The sequence below is a fragment of the Trichomycterus rosablanca genome, chromosome 15, assembly GCF_030014385.1.
Source record: "Trichomycterus rosablanca isolate fTriRos1 chromosome 15, fTriRos1.hap1, whole genome shotgun sequence".
In the NCBI taxonomy this organism is placed as follows: domain Eukaryota; kingdom Metazoa; phylum Chordata; class Actinopteri; order Siluriformes; family Trichomycteridae; genus Trichomycterus; species Trichomycterus rosablanca.
Genome location: NC_086002.1, coordinates 14,089,913 through 14,108,525, shown reverse-complemented (window position 1 = coordinate 14,108,525; position 18,613 = coordinate 14,089,913). Strand labels below are relative to the sequence as shown.

Below are 18,613 nucleotides of genomic sequence, written 5' to 3'. Positions count from 1 at the left end.
TTGTTGATGAACAGCGTACTTTGATTAAAAAGTTGATTGTAGAGGGAAAAAACATACAGAGAAGTGCAGCAAATTATAGGCTGCTCAGCTAAAATGCCTTAAAGTGACAACCAAAACCTGAAAGACGCAGAAGGAAGCGTGGAACTACTGTTCGAATGGAACAGAGAATAGCCAGAATGGCAAAGGTTCAGCCAGTGATCACCTCCAGAAAGATCAAGGAACATCTGAAGTTACCAGTGAGTACAGAAGATGATTAAGTGAAGCCAATTTACCAGCAAGAACTCCTGCAAAGTCCCATTGTTAAGATAAAGACGTGTCCTGAATGGGTTCAAATTTGCCAAGGAACACATTGACTGGTCCAAAGAGAAATGGCTCAACATTTGTGGACTGATGAAAGCAAAATTTTTCTTTTTGGGTCATGACAATGACCCAAAACATCTTGGTTACAGACAAACAAGATTGAGGTAATAGAGTGACCAGCCCAATCCCCTGACTTCAATCCCATAAAGAACTTGTGTTCTGATATCTGAAACACGTTTTTTTGAGGCAAAACCCAAAATTGCAGAAGAACTGTGGAATGTAGTGTAATCATCCTGGACTGGAATACCTGTTCAGAGGTGCCAGAAGTTGGTCGACTCCATGCAACACAGATCTCAGAAACAATTGTTCTGCCACTGAATATTAGTTCAGTAATTTAAAGTAAAGTGAAACCTCAAACATTTTTTCATGTTATAGATAATTTTTTGAGTTTTTAAAGAAAAATGCTGGCACTGCTATTATTTTGAACAGCCTAATATTCATTTTTCTTAACTTTCTGTAAAGGATGAACACAAACTGGCTACATTTAGTTAATGTTTTGATTTAGAATTGAAAGTGTAGTATTTTCAGTGCATTTGCATTTATGGAAATAAAAGTTATTAGAATGATTTTGTGCTTTATTCACTTTTTTAAAGTCACTGCTATTTTTTTGAACACTACTGTAACTGGTGAAGCTGTTTGTCATGAATGCCTTTTACTGAGAGACTTAAGTGTAATAGGGAGGTCCTATCTAAATATTACATACAACCCCAAATCAGAAAAAGTTGGGACAGCATGGAAAATGCAAATAATAATTTAAAAAAAATTATTAATAAAACATCCATTCCTGCATTTCAGGCCTGCAACACATTCTAAAAAAAAGTTGGGACAGTAAAGCATTTACCACTTTCCACATACTTAAAATACGTTTTGGCACCGAGGAGACCAAGTGATTTAGTGTTTCAGCTTTTATTTTGTCCCGTTCTTCCTGCAAACACGTCTTAAGCTGTGCAACAGTACGGGGTCGTCGTCGTCTCATTTTTTGTTTTAAAATTCTCCACACATTCTCTATTGGGGACAGGTCAGGACTGCAGGCAGGCCAGTCCAGTACCCGTACCCTCTTCTTCCGCAGCCATGCCTTTGTAATGTGTGCAGCATGTGGTTTTGCATTGTCTTGTTGAAAAATGCTGGACGTCCCTGGAAAAGATGACGTCTTGAAGGCAGCATATGTTGCTCTAAGATCTCAATGTACTTTTCTGCATTAATGCTGCCACCACAGAAGTATTAATTACCTACTTGTTGCTGATAACAGTCTGGATGGTCCTTTTCATCTTTGGTCTGGAGCACACGGCGTCCATTTTTTCCAAAAAATACTTGGAATGCTGATTCATCTGACCACAATACACGTTTCTACTGTGTGATGGTCCATCCTAGATGCCTCCGAGTCCAGAGAAGTTGACGCTGCTTCTGGAAATGAAGCTGAGGAGACAACAAGAAATATCTCAGGTTCATCCTGTCTGCAATCAAATAAAAGTCAAAGTAAATGTAAGGAACACTGCATTTTTATTTTATTTTCCATACTGTCTTAACTTTTTCTGATTTGGGGTTGTAAATTACATTACTGGTGAAGCTGTTTGTCATGAATGCCTTTCATTGAGAGGCTTAAGTGTAACAGAGCGGTCCAAAGTCTATTTGGAGGTCCTAAATCTAAATGTAACCATATTCAAATAAAGTGCCTAAAATGTGTAGAATACTTTTCTTATAATTATTTTAGTTACATGTAAGAAGAAATGTAAATAAATAGTAGACGAAAGTCTATGGTGTTTGTAGTGACCAGACTCTGCACTCTATTTTAAGATGCACCTGTTCCCCCTCTTCTAGACCTCATGACAGACTTTTTTACTGTCTGCTTCAACAGTTTGCAAGCTGTCCCGGGGTCGTCAATATCCACACTTTTCTGGGTACGAGTCTGTGTAGGAATATAACGTTTAAACATCTCTGGTAGTGCTGCTTTGACAAACGGTTTGGAAAGCTTTCTGGACTTGGCATGGCTGAAGCGTGGTGCAAAGAGGACCAGGGGGAAGTGGAAGCTCTAGAGGACGAATTTGGAGAAATCATTAAAACTAGATCAGGTAAAAAGAAAAACATCACTGGTGAGCTTTAATGATTGGAAATGGTGAACAAATAGATTTGTATGTGTATTGTTGGCTGTTGTGAAGATTCTGAACTATTTATTGGTTTTATGTTCTTATAACGTACATGGTTATATCTAGTGCTTTATATAGCATTTAGTTTTAGTGTGAGTCAAACAGTTCAACAAGTATAAAAGTATCTTAATTATAATTCAGTTAGTAGTATAATTAGTATAAAATAATTGATACTTTAGCCAAAAATGTACAAATGCTGGCAGTTGCTTCATATTTACTTTAACACTTTTTCTTCTTGTTCTTTGATTATGGTGATTTTTATTGTATTTAAATTAGCTTTAAAATCACATGAGGTGTTCAGATGAGCAAATGTTTCTAAAATCATTTCACTTGTCATTCTAAATCCAAAGAGGTTTCTGGGTTGTAGGTGGAGGAAAGTTATATTTATTCTGGTAAAATATGCACTTGGAGTCTTGTGGCACTCCAAATAGACAACAGTTGCTTGGTGTCAGATTTCAGAGGACCTTGTTTAGGGAAGTATCATTGTTGTCTAGCATTCTGAAATCATTTAAACTGTAAATCTGACCAAAATGTTTACTAAGTTTGCAATTAGATTTGAACAGTTTAATTTAAATGTCAATAGAGGTCATATTTGGTTGCACTATATACTAATATACCAATCAGCCATAACATTAAAACCACCTCCTTGTTTCTACACTCACTGTTCATTTTATCAGCTCCACTTACCATATAGAAGCACTTTGTAGTTCTACAATTCCTGATTGTAGTCCATTGGTTTCTCTGCATGCTTTGTTAGCCCCCTTTCATGCTGTTCTTCAATGGTCAGGACTCTCCCAGGACCACTACAGAGCAGGTATTATTTGGGTGGTGGATCATTCTCAGCACTGCAGTAACACTGACATGGTGGTGGTGTGTTAGAGTGTGTTTTGCTGGTATGAGTGGATTAGAGGCTGTTTGAGGTGGTCATCTTCTAGACCTTTATCAGTGGTCACAGGGCGCTACCTACAGGGCACTGTTGGCTGGATATTTTTGGTTGGTGGACTATTCTCAGTCCAGCAGTGACAGTGAGGTGTTTTAAAACTCATACCACTCATACCAGCGCAACACACACTAACACACCACCACCATGTCAGTGTCACTGCAGTGCTGAGAATGATCCACCACCCAAATAATACCTACTCTGTAGTGGTCCTGTGGGGTCCCGACCATTAAAGAACAGCATGAAAGGGGCTAACAAAGCATGCAGAGGAACAGATAGACTACAGTCAGTAATTGTAGAACTACAAAGTGCTTCTATATGGTAAGTGGAGCTGAAAAAATGGACAGTGCGTGTAGAAACAAGGAGGTGGTTTTAATGTTACAGCTGATCGGTGTATAATCACCTCTACTGTTCACACTGACAGAATTGTGTTGCGCTTAGGGGGGGCAGTGAGAAAATCTGGGGGGCAATGCCCGACCCAGCCCCTTCCGGCGCCGGCCCTAAGTCTAATGATAATTAAATAAAAAAGAGTTATAGGCTAGTTAAGAGCAGTATCCTTTAATGTATTTTGAGAATGTATTGACTCAGTGAGGCTCAGTGTCCTGTCATGAGCTCTGCTTTCACTGTGGTTAAAATCACTGCTGATTCTTTCATTATATACACAGGAAGGACAGAGCCACTTTAGGGAGTCCAAAGTCCCTAAACACAAAATTATGTGTAATTAGCTTCTGCAATGGGTGGAAACATTCTAATCTATTTTCAGACCGTGTCCGATGTGACTTTTCCCTTTGTAATTAATAGTGCTCTTCGTGTTTTGAAGAATAAAGGGCAGAAGTCTTCATGAGCCAGGACTGTTCAGAAAATCTCAGAAATTACATATAATAGGTCGTCAAATCATTTCAGACCTTAATTCAGACACTAAGCTTCGAACTAGGATTAGTAGAGGTCTCTGTTGTATATCTCTGGTCAATCTGTGATCGGTTTTTAAAACAAATTTAGGGTCATTGCTCAAGTTTTAGGATGCTGTGAAAAACCAGTTCATGCACACACACCCAAGGGCTGAGAATTGACTTTGAATTGTGGCCCCACCCAAAACACCCTGTTGTTATTATTAATTTTCTATAAACTTCCAAACTAGGATACAGTGTACAGCCTAAAACGAAGATCGTATTGCAAGTGGCGCCTCAGCTGGTGCCCTAGTGTCACGGTTACAGCTTCTGGTTAAAAATAAGCATTGTGGAGCGTAAAAGCTAAATCATGAACCCAAACAGTATTTTTCAGTGCTTGTCCTATGTCCTGTCCTCTGACTGGTGTAGTAGAGGGGGTTAAGACGCATATAACAAGTGTACAATCACAGGTGTACCTAATAAAATGCTAAATAAGTATAGGCATGGGCTTTAATGAGTAGCCTAAATGCCAAATGTAATTCCTTTGCATACACAGTCCAGTTTTTGTTGTTTTTGATATAAATAAATAATTAAATAAGGTTTAATTAATTCATGGTATATTTTTGCATAGTACTGTACATCAGAGCTACACACAGCTTCAAAACTGAAGAAACTTCCAGTTTCACTGGTGCATGAAATTAGTACCAGTTTCTTCAGTCATTCTACGTGGGAACAATTAAAAACAACACAAATAAAGAGAATAGATGGATCAAAATAAATAGCTACATGCTTCAAAATGTCTATATTTGTTGTTAGGCTAAAAGGTATGGACAGGAAGTTACACTGATCAGCCATAACATTAAAACCACCTCCTTGTTTCTACACTCACTGACCATTTTATCAGCTCCACTTACCATATAGAAGCACTTTGTAGTTCTAAAATTACTGACTGTAGTCCATCTGTTACTCTACATGCTTTGTTAGCCCCCTTTCATGCTGTTCTTCAATGGTCAGGACTCCCCAGGACCACCACAGAGCAGGTATTATTTAGGTGGTGGATCATTCTCAGCACTGCAGTAATAATGACATGGTGGTGTGTTATTGTTAGTGTGTGTTGTGCTGGTATGAGTGGATCAGACACAGCAGCGCTGCTGGAGTTTTAAAATATTGTGTCCACTCACTGTACACTCTATTAGACACTCCTACCTAGTTGTTCCACCTTGTAGATGTAAAGTCAGAGACGATCACTCATCTATTGCTGCTGTTTGAGTTGGTCATCTGCTAGACCATCATCAGTGGTCACAGGATGTTGTTGGCTGGATATTTTTGGTTGGTGGACTATTCTCAGTCCAGCAGTGACAGAGAGGTGTTTAAAAACTCCATCAGCGCTGCTTTGTCTTATCGACTCATACCAGCACAACACACACTAACACACCACCACCATGTCAGTGTCACTGCAGTGCTGAGAATGACCCACCACCTAAATAATACCTGCTCTGTAGTGGTTCTGGGAGAGTCCTGACCATTGAAGAACAGCATGAAAGGGGGTTAACAAAGCATGCAGAGAAACAAATGGACTACAGTCAGTAATTGTAGAGCTGATAAAATGGACAGTGTGTGTAGAAACAAGGAGGTGTTTTTTTGTTATACATCATGGACTCAACCAAGATTTGTGATTCAATGCTCCAACAGAACAGTGATGAAAACATGTGCCCACCTTCCACCCCACCAAAATATTTCAATAACCCCAAATCAAGTTTTTTTCTATGGGAATTGCAGTCCTCTGACCAAATCCCATGAATAAAACTGTAGGGAGTCCACAAGAGCAGATCTAAGAACCTGGAGGATCTAGACAGATTGTCTATTGCAGAGTGTTTTTAGATTCCCTGCTGAATATACACTCAGCAGTAGAGAGCTAGCCTATCACACTGCAGCACCACCCGAGCGCCTCTGTAACTCTACTGTACTCTACTTATATAGTAACTGGACACAGATTGTCATGGTGTCAAGAACATAAGCATAACACTGGAGCTAGCTCATTTGCTGCATTTAGCAGCTGAAACGGATGTCTGGAAATCAAAAGTTGATGTCATATGCTTAAAAGGGATGTATACACTGATCAGCCATAACATTAAAACCACCTCCTTGTTTCTACACTCACTGTCCATTTTATCAGCTCCATTTACCATATAGAAGCACTTTGTAGTTCTACAATTACTGACTGTAGTCCATCTATTTCTCTACATACTTTTTTAACCTGCTTTCACCGTGTTCTCCAATGGTCAGGACCCCCACAGGACCACTACAGAGCAGGTATTATTTGAGTGGTGGATAATTCTTAGCACTGCAGTGACACTAACATGGTGGTGGTGTGTTAGTGTGTGTTGTGCTGGTATGAGTGGATCAGACACAGCAGCACTGCTGGAGTTTTTAAACACCTCACTGTCACTGCTGGACTGAGAATAGTCCACCAACCAAAAATATCCAGCCAACAGTGCCCTGTGGGCAGCGTCCTGTGACCACCGATGAAGGTCTAGAAGATGACCAACTCAAACAGCAGCAATAGATGAGTGATCGTCTCTGACTTTACATCTACAAGGTGGACCAACTAGGTAGGAGTGTCTAATAGAGTGGACAGTAAGTTGACACAGTATTTAAAAACTCCAGCAGCGCTGCTGTGTCTGATCCACTCATACCAGCACAACACACACTAACACCCAACCACCATGTCAGTGTCACTGCAGCGCTGACAATGATCCATCACCTAATTAATACCTGCTCTGTGGTGGTCCTGATCATTGAAGAACAGCATGAAAAGGGGCTAACAAAGCATGCAAAGAAACAGATGGACTACAGTCAGTAATTGTAGAACTACAAAGTGCTTCTATATGGTAAGTGGAGCTGATAAAATGGACAGTGAGTGTAGAAACAGGGAGGTGGTTTTAATGTTATGGCTGATCAGTGTACGTTACAGCAGTCTTGGGATTTAAACTATCTGCTACTGGTTTTTTTTATTCTTGACTAAATTATCGGAACACAGATATTTACTATACCTGGTGACTTCTGTGCCCTTAAAAATAGGGCTTGTTTGACTGCACATTAAATATTTAATAAGCATTACTCGTCCACTAATATTGATTTGCATGTTGGCTGTGGAGGACACCGTGGCTCAGTGGGTAGCAAGAAAGTCCTGGCTTTGGTTCCCAGGTAGAGCGATCTGGGTCCTTTCTGTGTGTTGTTTTTCATGTGTCTGCATGTAAGTTGGGTGAATTGGAGATACTTAAATTACTGTGTGTGTGTGTGTGTGTGTGTGTGTGTGTGTATGCTCTGTGATGGACTGGTGGCCTGTCCAGGGTGTGTTCTGCCTTTTGTCTATTGAATTGTACCCACCTCAGCCCTAGATAGGATGAAGTGGTGGCAAAACAAACAATGAATAAAATGGATGTGATTATGATTAAATAGTAGCAGACATAAACACTATCAGATGATTGTGGGTTTAGATAGTGAAATTTAATTACATGCCCCCACTCCCTAAACTGTTTATTCAGTTCATTCTGGATAGGTTTTTTAATAATCCATTTTGTTCCCACCTCCCAAAACTGCTCTTATTTGGCATTACCTCTAGGTGTAAGATAATTAGTACATGTGTAAATGTGTAGCACCTTATGTTGGACTGGTGCCCTGTTCGGGGCGTATTCCTGCCTTGCGCCTAGTGTTTTCATGTAGCTTGGATCCACTGTGACCCTGATTGGGATAAAGTGGTTGGTGTAAATGAATAAATTGCTAAAAGCATCAGCACTAAGAGGTTGAAATTTTTGATAATCTGGTTTTCTCCTTGGCACGGTGGCTAAGTGGGTAGCACTGTTGCGTCACAGCTAGAAGGTGCTGGGTTCGATCCCCAGGTGGGGCGGTCCGGGTCCTTTCTGTGCGGAGTTTGCATGTTCTCCCCGTGTCTGTGTGGGTTTCCTCCCACAGTCCAAAGACATGCAGTCAGGTAAATTGGAGACACTGAATTGCCCTATAGGTGAATGGGTGTGTGTATTAGTGTGTGTGTGTGTGTGTGTGTGTGTATGTGTGTCTGCCCTGCGGTGGACTGGCTCCCTTTCCAGGGTGTTACTGTGTGCCTTGTGCCCATTGAAAAGCTGGGACAGCACTTGAATAAGGAACTGTGATGCAGCTGGTAGAGTGGGTGGTGCAGCAACATGGATCATTGTATGTACAGTGCCTTGCAAAAGTATTCAGCCCCCTTGAACTTTTCAACCTTTTGCCACATTTCAGGCTTCAAACATAACGATATGAAATTGTAATTTTTTGTGAAGAATCAACGACAAGTGGGACACAATCGTGAAGTGGAACGAAATTTATTGGATATTTTAAACTTTTTTTAGAAATAAAAAACTGAAAAGTGGGGCGTGCAATATTATTCAGCCCCCTTGCGTTAATACTTTGTAGCGCCAACTTTTGCTGCGATTACAGCTGCAAGTCACTTGGGGTATGTCTCTATCAGTTTTGCACATCGAGAGACAGAAATTTTTGCCCATTCTTCCTTGCAAAACAGTTCGAGCTCAGTGAGGTTGGATGGAGAGCGTTTGTGAACAGCAGTTTTCAGCTCTTTCCACAGATTCTCGATGGGATTCAGGTCTGGACTTTGACTTGGCCATTCTAACACCTGGATACGTTTATTTGTGAACCATTCCATTGTAGATTTTGCTTTATGTTTTGGATCATTGTCTTGTTGGAGGATAAATCTCCGTCCCAGTCTCAGGTCTTTTGCAGACTGCAACAGGTTTTCTTCCAGAATGGTCCTGTATTTGGCTCCATCCATCTTCCCATCAATTTTAACCATCTTCCCTGTCCCTGCTGAAGAAAAGCAGGCCCAAACCATGATGCTGCCACCACCATGTTTGACAGTGGGGATGGTGTGTTCAGGGTGATGAGCTGTGTTGCTTTTACGCCAAACATAACGTTTTGCATTGTGGCCAAAAAGTTCGATTTTGGTTTCATCTGACCAGAGCACCTTCTTCCACATGTTTGGTGTGTCTCCCAGGTGACTTTTTATAGATATCTTTGAGAAATGGCTTTCTTCTTGCCACTCTTCCATAAAGGCCAGATTTGTGCAGTGTACGACTGATTGTGTCCTATGGACAGATTCTCCCACCTCAGCTGTAGATCTCTGCAGTTCATTCAGAGTGATCATGGGCCTCTTGGCTGCATCTCTGATCAGTCTTCTCCTTGTTTGAGCTGAAAGTTTAGAGGGACGGCCGGGTCTTGGTAGATTTGCAGTGGTCTGATACTCCTTCCATTTCAATATGATCGCTTGCACAGTGCTCCTTGAGATGTTTAAAGCTTGGGAAATCTTTTGTATCCAAATCCGGCTTTAAACTTCTCCACAACAGTATCTCGGACCTGCCTGGTGTGTTCCTTGGTCTTCATGATGCTCTCTGCGCTTTAAACAGAACTCTGAGACTATCACAGAGCAGGTGCATTTATACGGAGACTTGATTACACACAGGTGGATTCTATTTATCACCATCAGTCATTTAGGTCAACATTGGATCATTCAGAGATTCTCGCTGAACTTCTGGAGTGAGTTTGCTGCACTGAAAGTAAAGGGGCTGAATAATATTGCACGCCCCACTTTTTAGTTTTTTATTTCTAAAAAAAGTTTAAAATATCCAATAAATTTCATTCCACTTCACGATTGTGTCCCACTTGTTGTTGATTCTTCACAAAAAATTACAATTTCATATCGTTATGTTTGAAGCCTGAAATGTGGCAAAAGGTTGAAAAGTTCAAGGGGGCTGAATACTTTTGCAAGGCACTGTATAAGCCATAGACAGGTTCTCTATTTGTCCATGTGGATTTCCATTTCAAAGTGTACTTCTACTTTGCTTCTAATGTTACTAAAATAAATAAATAAATTAATCGGCTTAGTGGGTAGTACTGTCAAGTCACAGCAAGAAGGTCCTGGGTTTGATTCCCAGGTGGAGAGGTCCGGGTCCTTTCTGTGTGGAGTTTGCATGTTCTCCCCATGTCTGTAGTCACAGTTTTGTCTGGGAGCTCTGGTTTCCTGCCCACAGGTGAACTGGAGATACAAAATGGTCCATGACTGTGTTCGATATAAACTTGTGAACTGATGAACCTTTCTGTCATGATTGTAACCAAAGTGTGTAAAACATGACGTTAAAATCCTAATAAATAAATTAATAAATGCATTTTTATAGTTTATACATTTAAAACTCAATGCATGCAGCACGGTGGCTTAGTGGGTAGCACTGTCGCCTCACAGCAAGAAGGTCCTGGGTTTGATTCCCAGCTGGAGAGGTCTGGGTCCTTTCTGTCTGGCGTCTGTGTGGGTTTACTCCGGGTGCTCCGGTTTCCTCCCACAGTCCAAAGACATGCGAGTGAGGTGAATTGGAGACACTAAATTGTCCATGACTGTGTTTGACATTAATCTTGTGAACTGATGAATCGAATAACTACCGTTCCTGTCATGAATGTAACCAAAGTGTAAAACATGACGTTAAAATCCTAGTAAGCTTTGCACTGGACTCTCCTAAGGTTGCTTTTTACTAGAACCTGTAGGTCATTTGTTTTGTTGGCTGTGGTCCACAATTGACCAACAGCTGGAGATATTCTGCGACCAGCGAGTGGGTGAAAATGCACCTCCAAGGTGTTCGACACTAACAGTCGCTGCGAGCACAACACGCAGCGTGGATTTAAGCTTGAATCATTACTACGCCGCTACGCTGGTGGAATAAACACTTGGAACCGCGACAAGGGCAACAATTACTAACTGGTCCACGCTGCTACAATACAGGTAACAAACGCGAGAAATGACGTTGTTTTCGTTACGGCTTACTGGCGCTAAAATACAGCTTCGACTGGGAATTCTTGCTAAGTCGTAAGCTACACGAGTCTGTCTGGAGGTCTGTATTTATAGAAGCACGAGGACTGATACAGTACGTAGCCTATTTAAATGCACTGCGTTTTGGAATTTTAGGACAAAAAAATAGGTCCCGTTTCGGATTTGACGGAATTTCACAGGTGGATTCGAGCACGCATTTGTGTCCTAAATGTAATTAAGGGAAACTAGACACAATCTGTTTTAATATTAGTCAGCTTTAAATGGTAAACACTGATTTATTTGAGACAAGTCATGCACGTGTTTGGATTGTTGTTTACGTTGATAATTCAAGTATACAAAGTTTGGTGACATATTTATGGCATGCAGCCCATATTTCTACAGTTCTACGAACTTGCATGCGATATTGTAAGATACCAGTAGACTGGAAATATGTTGGCTATTCCAGTATGGGGTATGCAGAAGGGATTATGGTACTTTAGGCTCAACCTAATCACCCTGTCACCCTGTTTGCCAATGGGCGGATTTAATCCAACAAGTAACACGTGGCGCATGCGCACTTTCATCTTGTGTCTGTCTTCATTAATTATATTGTCTGGAAGAGTCGTCGCGTCTGACAAAATCTTAACGGTTTAAAACTTGATGTAAAATACATTCGTGTTCGGTTATTCTTCCCATTTTGAGTCGTTTACTTGCTCCTAAACACATAATTTGATGACACACTAATATACAATCTTTTAAACCCAAAGAGTTGTCATCATTAATGTATGCTGGTCCAGTGGACCACCTCCTTGTTTCTACACTCACTGTCCATTTTATCAGCTCCACTTACCATATTGGAGCACTTTATACTTCTACAATTACTGACTGTTGTCCATCTGTTTCTCTGAATGCTTTGTTAGCCCCCTTTCATGCTGTTCTTCAATGGTCAGGACCCTCACAGGACCACCACAGAGTAGGTATTATATGGGTCATGCTCAGCACTGCAGTGAGACTGACATGGTGGTGGTGTGTTAGTGTGTGTTGTGCTGGTATGAATGCCGATGGAGTTTTTAAACACCTCACTGTCACTGCTGGACTGAGAATAGTCCACCAACCAAAAATATCCAGCCAACATGGGGGCGGTGGGTGGTGTCTTGTGACCACTGATGATGGTCTAGCAGATGACCATCTCAAACAGCAGCAATAGATGAGCGATCATCTACAAGGTGAACCAACTAGGTAGGAGTGTCTAATAGAGTGGACAGTGAGTGGACACGGTATTTAAAAACTCCAGGAGCGCTGCTGTGTCTCATCCACTCATACCAGCACAACACACACTAGCACACCACCACCATGTCATTGTCACTGCAGTGCTGAGAATGATCCACCACCCAAATAATACCTGCTCTGTGGTGGACCTGTGAAGGTCCTGACCATTGAAGAACAGCATGAAAGGGGGCTAACAAAGCATGCAGAGAAACAGAACTATAAAGTGCTTCTATTTGGTAAGTGGAGCTGATAAATTGGACAGTGAGTGTAGAAACAAGGAGGTGGTTTTAATGCTATGGCTGATCGGTGTACAGTGACAATTGGGTGGAGAGTGAAACTAATGACCCACCTGTTGTTTTTACCTCTTTTTGGGGAGTCCAAGAATTAATTTGGAGGGTCAGACCTCCCAATCCCAAACATAATTCAAACCATGAACTGGTGTTTTTTTCCATAAAATAAGGATTTGTTGAAAAAGATAACATGGCCTTTGAAGGTCACGTGGGCGTTTCAGCAGATGAGATCTTGTGATTGTGTAGGCAGAAAAATATAATTTTCTTCATTATCATGATCACCTAATCATTTGGTTACACCTTATTCTCCGTGGATTTCAGCAATGTCATCCTGGAAGAGACCACCCTCATCAGGATAGAAATGTTTTACCATTGATTAGTAATCAGTCAGAATAGCTTTGCAGGGAGCCTTGCAGACTCAAAGCATGTGGGCAAATACCTACCCACCAGCATCAATCAAACAGTCCCGTATCGTGCTCCTGGCGATGCCACAAATTGACTTGCCAATTTGTTGACAGTGATCATGATTTGTCTGACTGTCACTTTACTCCACATCTTCAGGTTTTAAACTCCACTTACCATTACTGACTGTAATCCATCTGTTTCTCTACGTGCTTTGTTAGTCCCCTTTCATGCTGTTCTTCAATGGTCAGGACTCTCCCAGGACCACTACAGAGAAGGTATTATTTTGGTGGTGGATCATTCTCAGCACTGCAGTGACACTGACACAGTGGTGGTGTGTTAGTGTGTGTTGTGCTGGTATGAGTGGATAAGACACAGCAATGCTGATGGAGGTGTTAAACACCTCACTGTCACTGCTGGACTGAGAATTGTCCACCAACCAAAAATATCCAGCCAACAGCGCCCCGTGGGCAGCGTCCTATGACCACTGATGAAGGTCTAGAAGATGACCAATAGATGAGCAATTGTCTCTGACTGACATCTACAAAGTGGACCAACTAGGTAGGAGTGTCTAATAGAGTGGACAGTGAGTGGACACTGTATTTAAAAACTCCAGCAGCACTGCTGTGTCTGATCCACTCATACCAGCACAACACACACTAACACACCACCACCATGTCAGTGTCACTGCAGTGCTGAGAATGAAATACCACCAAAATAATTCCTGCTCTGTGGGGGTCATGGAAGAGTCCTGACAACTACAAAGTGCTTCTATATTGTAAGTGGAGCTGATAAAATGGACAGTGAGTGTAGAAACAAGGCGGTGGTTTTAATGGTATGGCTGATCAGTGTATATCAATTTGAAAAGGGTTACAAAGCCACTTCTAAAACCAATCATCAAACCATGATAAGAGCCACAGTCTTCACAAATAGGAAACTTGAAACAGTGATAAATCATCCTGGAGATGGTGGAAAGCTTCTCCAAGAACGCACCAACAATTCATTCGAAAGGTCACAAAACAATGTGGCCAAACATCTAAGAAACTGTAGGCTTTGCTTTGGTTGGATAAGGTCAGCTTTCATAATCCAGCATCAGCAAGAGTCTGGGCAAATATGGTTTGTTGAAGACTTAACAAGATAAGGCTTTTAGAGTATCTAAACACAGGCTTGAACCCTATTGAGCTGTTGTGTAACACGACCTTTAAAGCCCTTCAATGTAAAGTATTTCTTCAAAAGCCCTCAAAGAAGTTATTAGAAGTTTCTGGTTGCAGTTGTTGCTTGTAAAGAAGTGCAGGCAGTTATAAAGTGTGTTCGTGTGGGCGTGTAGACAAATAATTATTTTATTTATTGAGGAAAAGGAATAGATTATGCAATAGTTATTTTAACCTTTTGTGTTTTGGATCTTCAACAAACTTCTGCTCTCTTGTATTTTGTGTATTTGTCATACTAAATTGTTTCAGATCCTCACAAAGAATGTCATTTAAGATACTGCATTAGGGGTCTGTCTGGGCCACTTGTTATAGGTCCTTCATACGAAACTCATCAAACCACATATTTATGGACCTCACCAAATTTGCGCAATACTGAACACTTATGAACGGTGTCAACAAGACGTATTGTATCATTGTATCATATCTGTATGACATTAGTTTCTCATCAGCTTTAGGAAGCTTGTTTAGTTTTGCTCTATGGTGTGTTCATACACTGATCAGCCATAACATTAAAACCACCTCCTTGTTTCTACACTTACTGTCCATACTGAAGCACTTTGAGGTTCTACAATTACTGACTGTAGTCCATCTAATTCTCTACATACATTTTTAGCCTGCTTTTACCCTGTTTTTCAATAGTCAGGACCCCCACAGAGCAGGTATCATTTAGGTGGTGGATCATTCTCAGCACTGCAGTGACACTGACATGGTGGTGGTGGTGGGTTAGTGTGTGTTGTGCTGGTATGAGTGGATCAGACACAGCAGTGCTGCTGGAGTTTTTAAATACCGTGTCCACTCACTGTCCACTCTATTAGACACTCCTACCTAGTTGGTCCACCCTGTAGATGTAAAGTCAGAGACGATCGCTCATCTATTGCTGCTGTTTGAGTTGGTCGTCTTCTAGATCTTCATCAGTGGTCACAGGACGCTGCCCACTGGGCGCTGTTGGCTAGATATTTTTGGTTGGTGGACAATTCTCAGTCCAGCAGTGACAGTGAGGTGTTTAAAAACTCACACACTAACACACCACCGCCATGTCAGTGTCACTGCAGTGCTGAGAATGATCCACCACCTAAATAATATCTGCTCTGTAGTGGTCCTGGGAGAGTCCTGACCATTGAAGAACAGCATGAAAGGGGGCTAATAAAGCATGCAGAGAAACAGATGGACTACAGTCAGTAATTGTAGAACTACAAAGGGCTTCTATATGGTAAGTGGAGCTGATAAAATGGACAGTGAGTGTAGAAACAAGGAGGTTTCCTTTAGCTTACCTGTACTCTACTGCACTTTTGCTTTTTATGGCTAAATACAAAAAGGTCTGTCTGTTAACAGAATAATCCAAATGTTTGAATAGTAAAAATGTGGTAAATGTTTCACTACATTTCAGAATATTTCAGTAGATAATATTTTTTAGGATATTCTGTAGTTTCATACTGCATATTTCTGTATCAGTGTTCTGTCCCCACCATATCCATAAATCATTTTGCAAATGCACAAATAAAAATGCATAAATAAATATATTGTTTATCTTGCAAAAACCATGTAGCTTTTTTTACTGGATGATAGATGGGAGAAAGAACACCATATTAGCAGCCTGATGAGACATGTCCACACTGGAATGATAAATATAAAGAATGACTGTCTGAGATGTTCTAGGCATTTAACTATTTCCTATTTTTATACAAGGGTCCTTATTGGTTTTTTAATAATAAGAGGCATGCCCAAACCCATCTCGGTGATGCACCAGAATTTTTCTGTCGTCTGCAAGTGTGTCTAGAATATCTTGACAAGTTTTACAGTTTTACATAATATAACAACTAATTCTAAGCCTATACTTACATATTTTTGAAGCAAATGTTTTTATATCAAGGCCCTCAGTTGCTTGCATTGTATACAGTCAACTCTGAATGACCGTATTACTTGCTAATGTAGGGGGCAAAGCAAAAAACATCTGCAATACTTACACAAAAGGCTTGCAATAAAAGAGCAGACTTGTTTTACAACCCCAAATCAGAAAAAGTTGGGACAGTATGGAAAATGCAAATAAAATAAAAACACAGTATTCCTTTCATTTACTTTGACTTTTATTTGATTGCAGACAGTTTGAACCCAAGATATTTCATGTTTTGTCTGCTCAACTTCATTTCATTTATTCCTATACTTCCATTACTGCATTTCAGGCCTGCAACACATTCCAAAAAAAAGTTGGGATGGTGGCAATTTAGGGCTAGTAATGAGGTGAAAAAACTAAATAATGATGTGATGTCAACAGGTGATTGTAATCATGGTTTGGTACAAAAGCAGCATCCAGGAAAGGCTGAGTCTCTGATAAGCAAAGATGATCAGAGGATCTCCAGTTTGTCAACAAATGTGTGAGAAAATTATTGAAATGATTAAAAACAATGAACCTCAAAGAAAGATTGGAAGGGATTTGCATATTTCTCCCTCTACAGTGCGTAATATCATTAAATGATTTAAGGAATCAGGACGAATTCAGTGCGTAAAGGCCAAGGGTGCAAGCTTAAGCTGAACGCCCGATCCCTCAGACGGCCCTGCATCAAGAACCACCACTCAACAATAGCTGATATAACCACATGGGTGAGGGATTACTCTGGCAAACCTTTGTCAAGCACTACAATACAGAGTTACATGCACAAATGCCACTTAAAACTTTACTGTGCAAAAAATAAGCCTCATGTTAACCATGTCCAAAAGCGGCGTCTACTTCTCTGGGCTCGGAGGCATCTACGTGTATTGTGGTCAGATGAATCAGCATTCCAGGTCTTATTTGGAAAAAATGGACGTCATGTGCTCCGGACCAAAGAAGAAAAGGACCATCCAGACTGTTATCAGCAACAAGTCCAAAAGCCAGGGTCTGTCATGGTATGGGGCTGTGTCAGTGCCCTTGGCAAAGGTCATTTACACTTCTGTGATGGCATCATTAATTCAGAAAGTACATTGAGATCTTAGAGCAAAATATGCTGCCTTCAAGACGTCATCTTTTCCGGGGACGTCCATGCATTTTTCAACAAGACAATGCAAAACCACATGCTGCACACATTACAAAGGCATGTCTGCAGAAGAAGAGGGCCTGCCTGCAGTCCTGACCTGTCCCCAATAGAGAATGTGTGGAGAATTTTGAAAAGGAAAATGCGACAACGACGACCCCGTACTGTTGCACAACTTAAGACGTGTTTGCAGGAAGAATGAGACAAAATAAAAGCTGAAACACTAAATCACTTGGTCTCCTCGGAGCCAAAACGTCTTTTAAGTGTGGTGAAAAGGAATGGCAACATAACAAAGTGGTAAATGAGTTACTGTCCCAACTTTTTTTGGAATGTGTTGCAGGCCTGAAATGCAGGAATGGATGTTTATTAATACATGAAATGAAGCTAAGCAGACAAAACATGAAATATTTCAGGTTCATCCTGTCTGCAATCAATGCAGTGTTCCTTACATTTACTTTGACTTTTATTTGATTGCAGACAGTTTGAACTTAAGATATTTTATGTTTTGTCTGCTCACCTTAATAAACAAACAGACAAACAAATGCTCATACACTTTAAATGCTCATAAACTTAAGCTTTATTGGTTTTGTTGCCACAGCAAATATAGACCTAGACAATGTACATGAAGTATATGCAGAGCATAGCAACTATTTACATTACAGCATTACAGCAGCTACTCTTGTCTAGTATGACATACTGTTGTGGCCAAACACAGTCCAAGCAGTTAAGCATTAAGGAACTGGCTTGTTGCCCAGCAGTTTGCAGATTGGCAGTGATAGGCCTTGAACCTGTGACCTTTCAGTTAATAGTTCAGTTGCTATTTAAAAAGCCACAATATTATCTGACACAGTGCTTCCAGTCCTGAAAGCCATTTCTACCACCAAGTGTTCCACAGAGAGACACTTGGGCGCAAAGCAGGAATACCCTGGACATGGCACCAATCCATCACAGGGTCTAATCATTTTTACAAACAATCAGTGGAATAGTAATAATAGGGATTTACCCTTACTGTCTCACTTCTGTGTTTGGACTGTAAAACAGCGATGGCGGTTGGCTGCCTGCATTTTTTTTACATGAACTATTGTAAAAATATTTACTGATTAGCCATAACATAAAAACCACCTCCTTGTTTCTAGACTCACTGTCCATTTTATCAGCTCCACTTACCATATAGAAGCACTTTGTAGCACCCTTTCATACTGTTCTTCAATGGTCAGGACTCTCCCAGGACCACCACAGAGCAGGTATTATTTGA

General features: G+C 40.7%; 1 protein-coding gene across 3 annotated transcripts in view; it reads left to right on the top strand.

The window, feature by feature from the left end:
* The first annotated feature begins 2,289 nt into the window (after window positions 1-2,289).
* The window catches only part of dmd (dystrophin), a 217,575-nt gene continuing 201,251 nt past the window's right edge, over window positions 2,290-18,613 (top strand). For all 3 annotated transcript variants that reach the window (XR_010014843.1, XM_063010432.1, XM_063010433.1), the window contains exon 1: window positions 2,290-2,429. Coding sequence is in view for 2 of the 3 variants with exons in the window: in XM_063010432.1 (XP_062866502.1) it covers window positions 2,345-2,429 (85 nt within the window). In the remaining variant the exon portion in view is untranslated. The remainder of the gene's footprint in view (window positions 2,430-18,613) is intronic.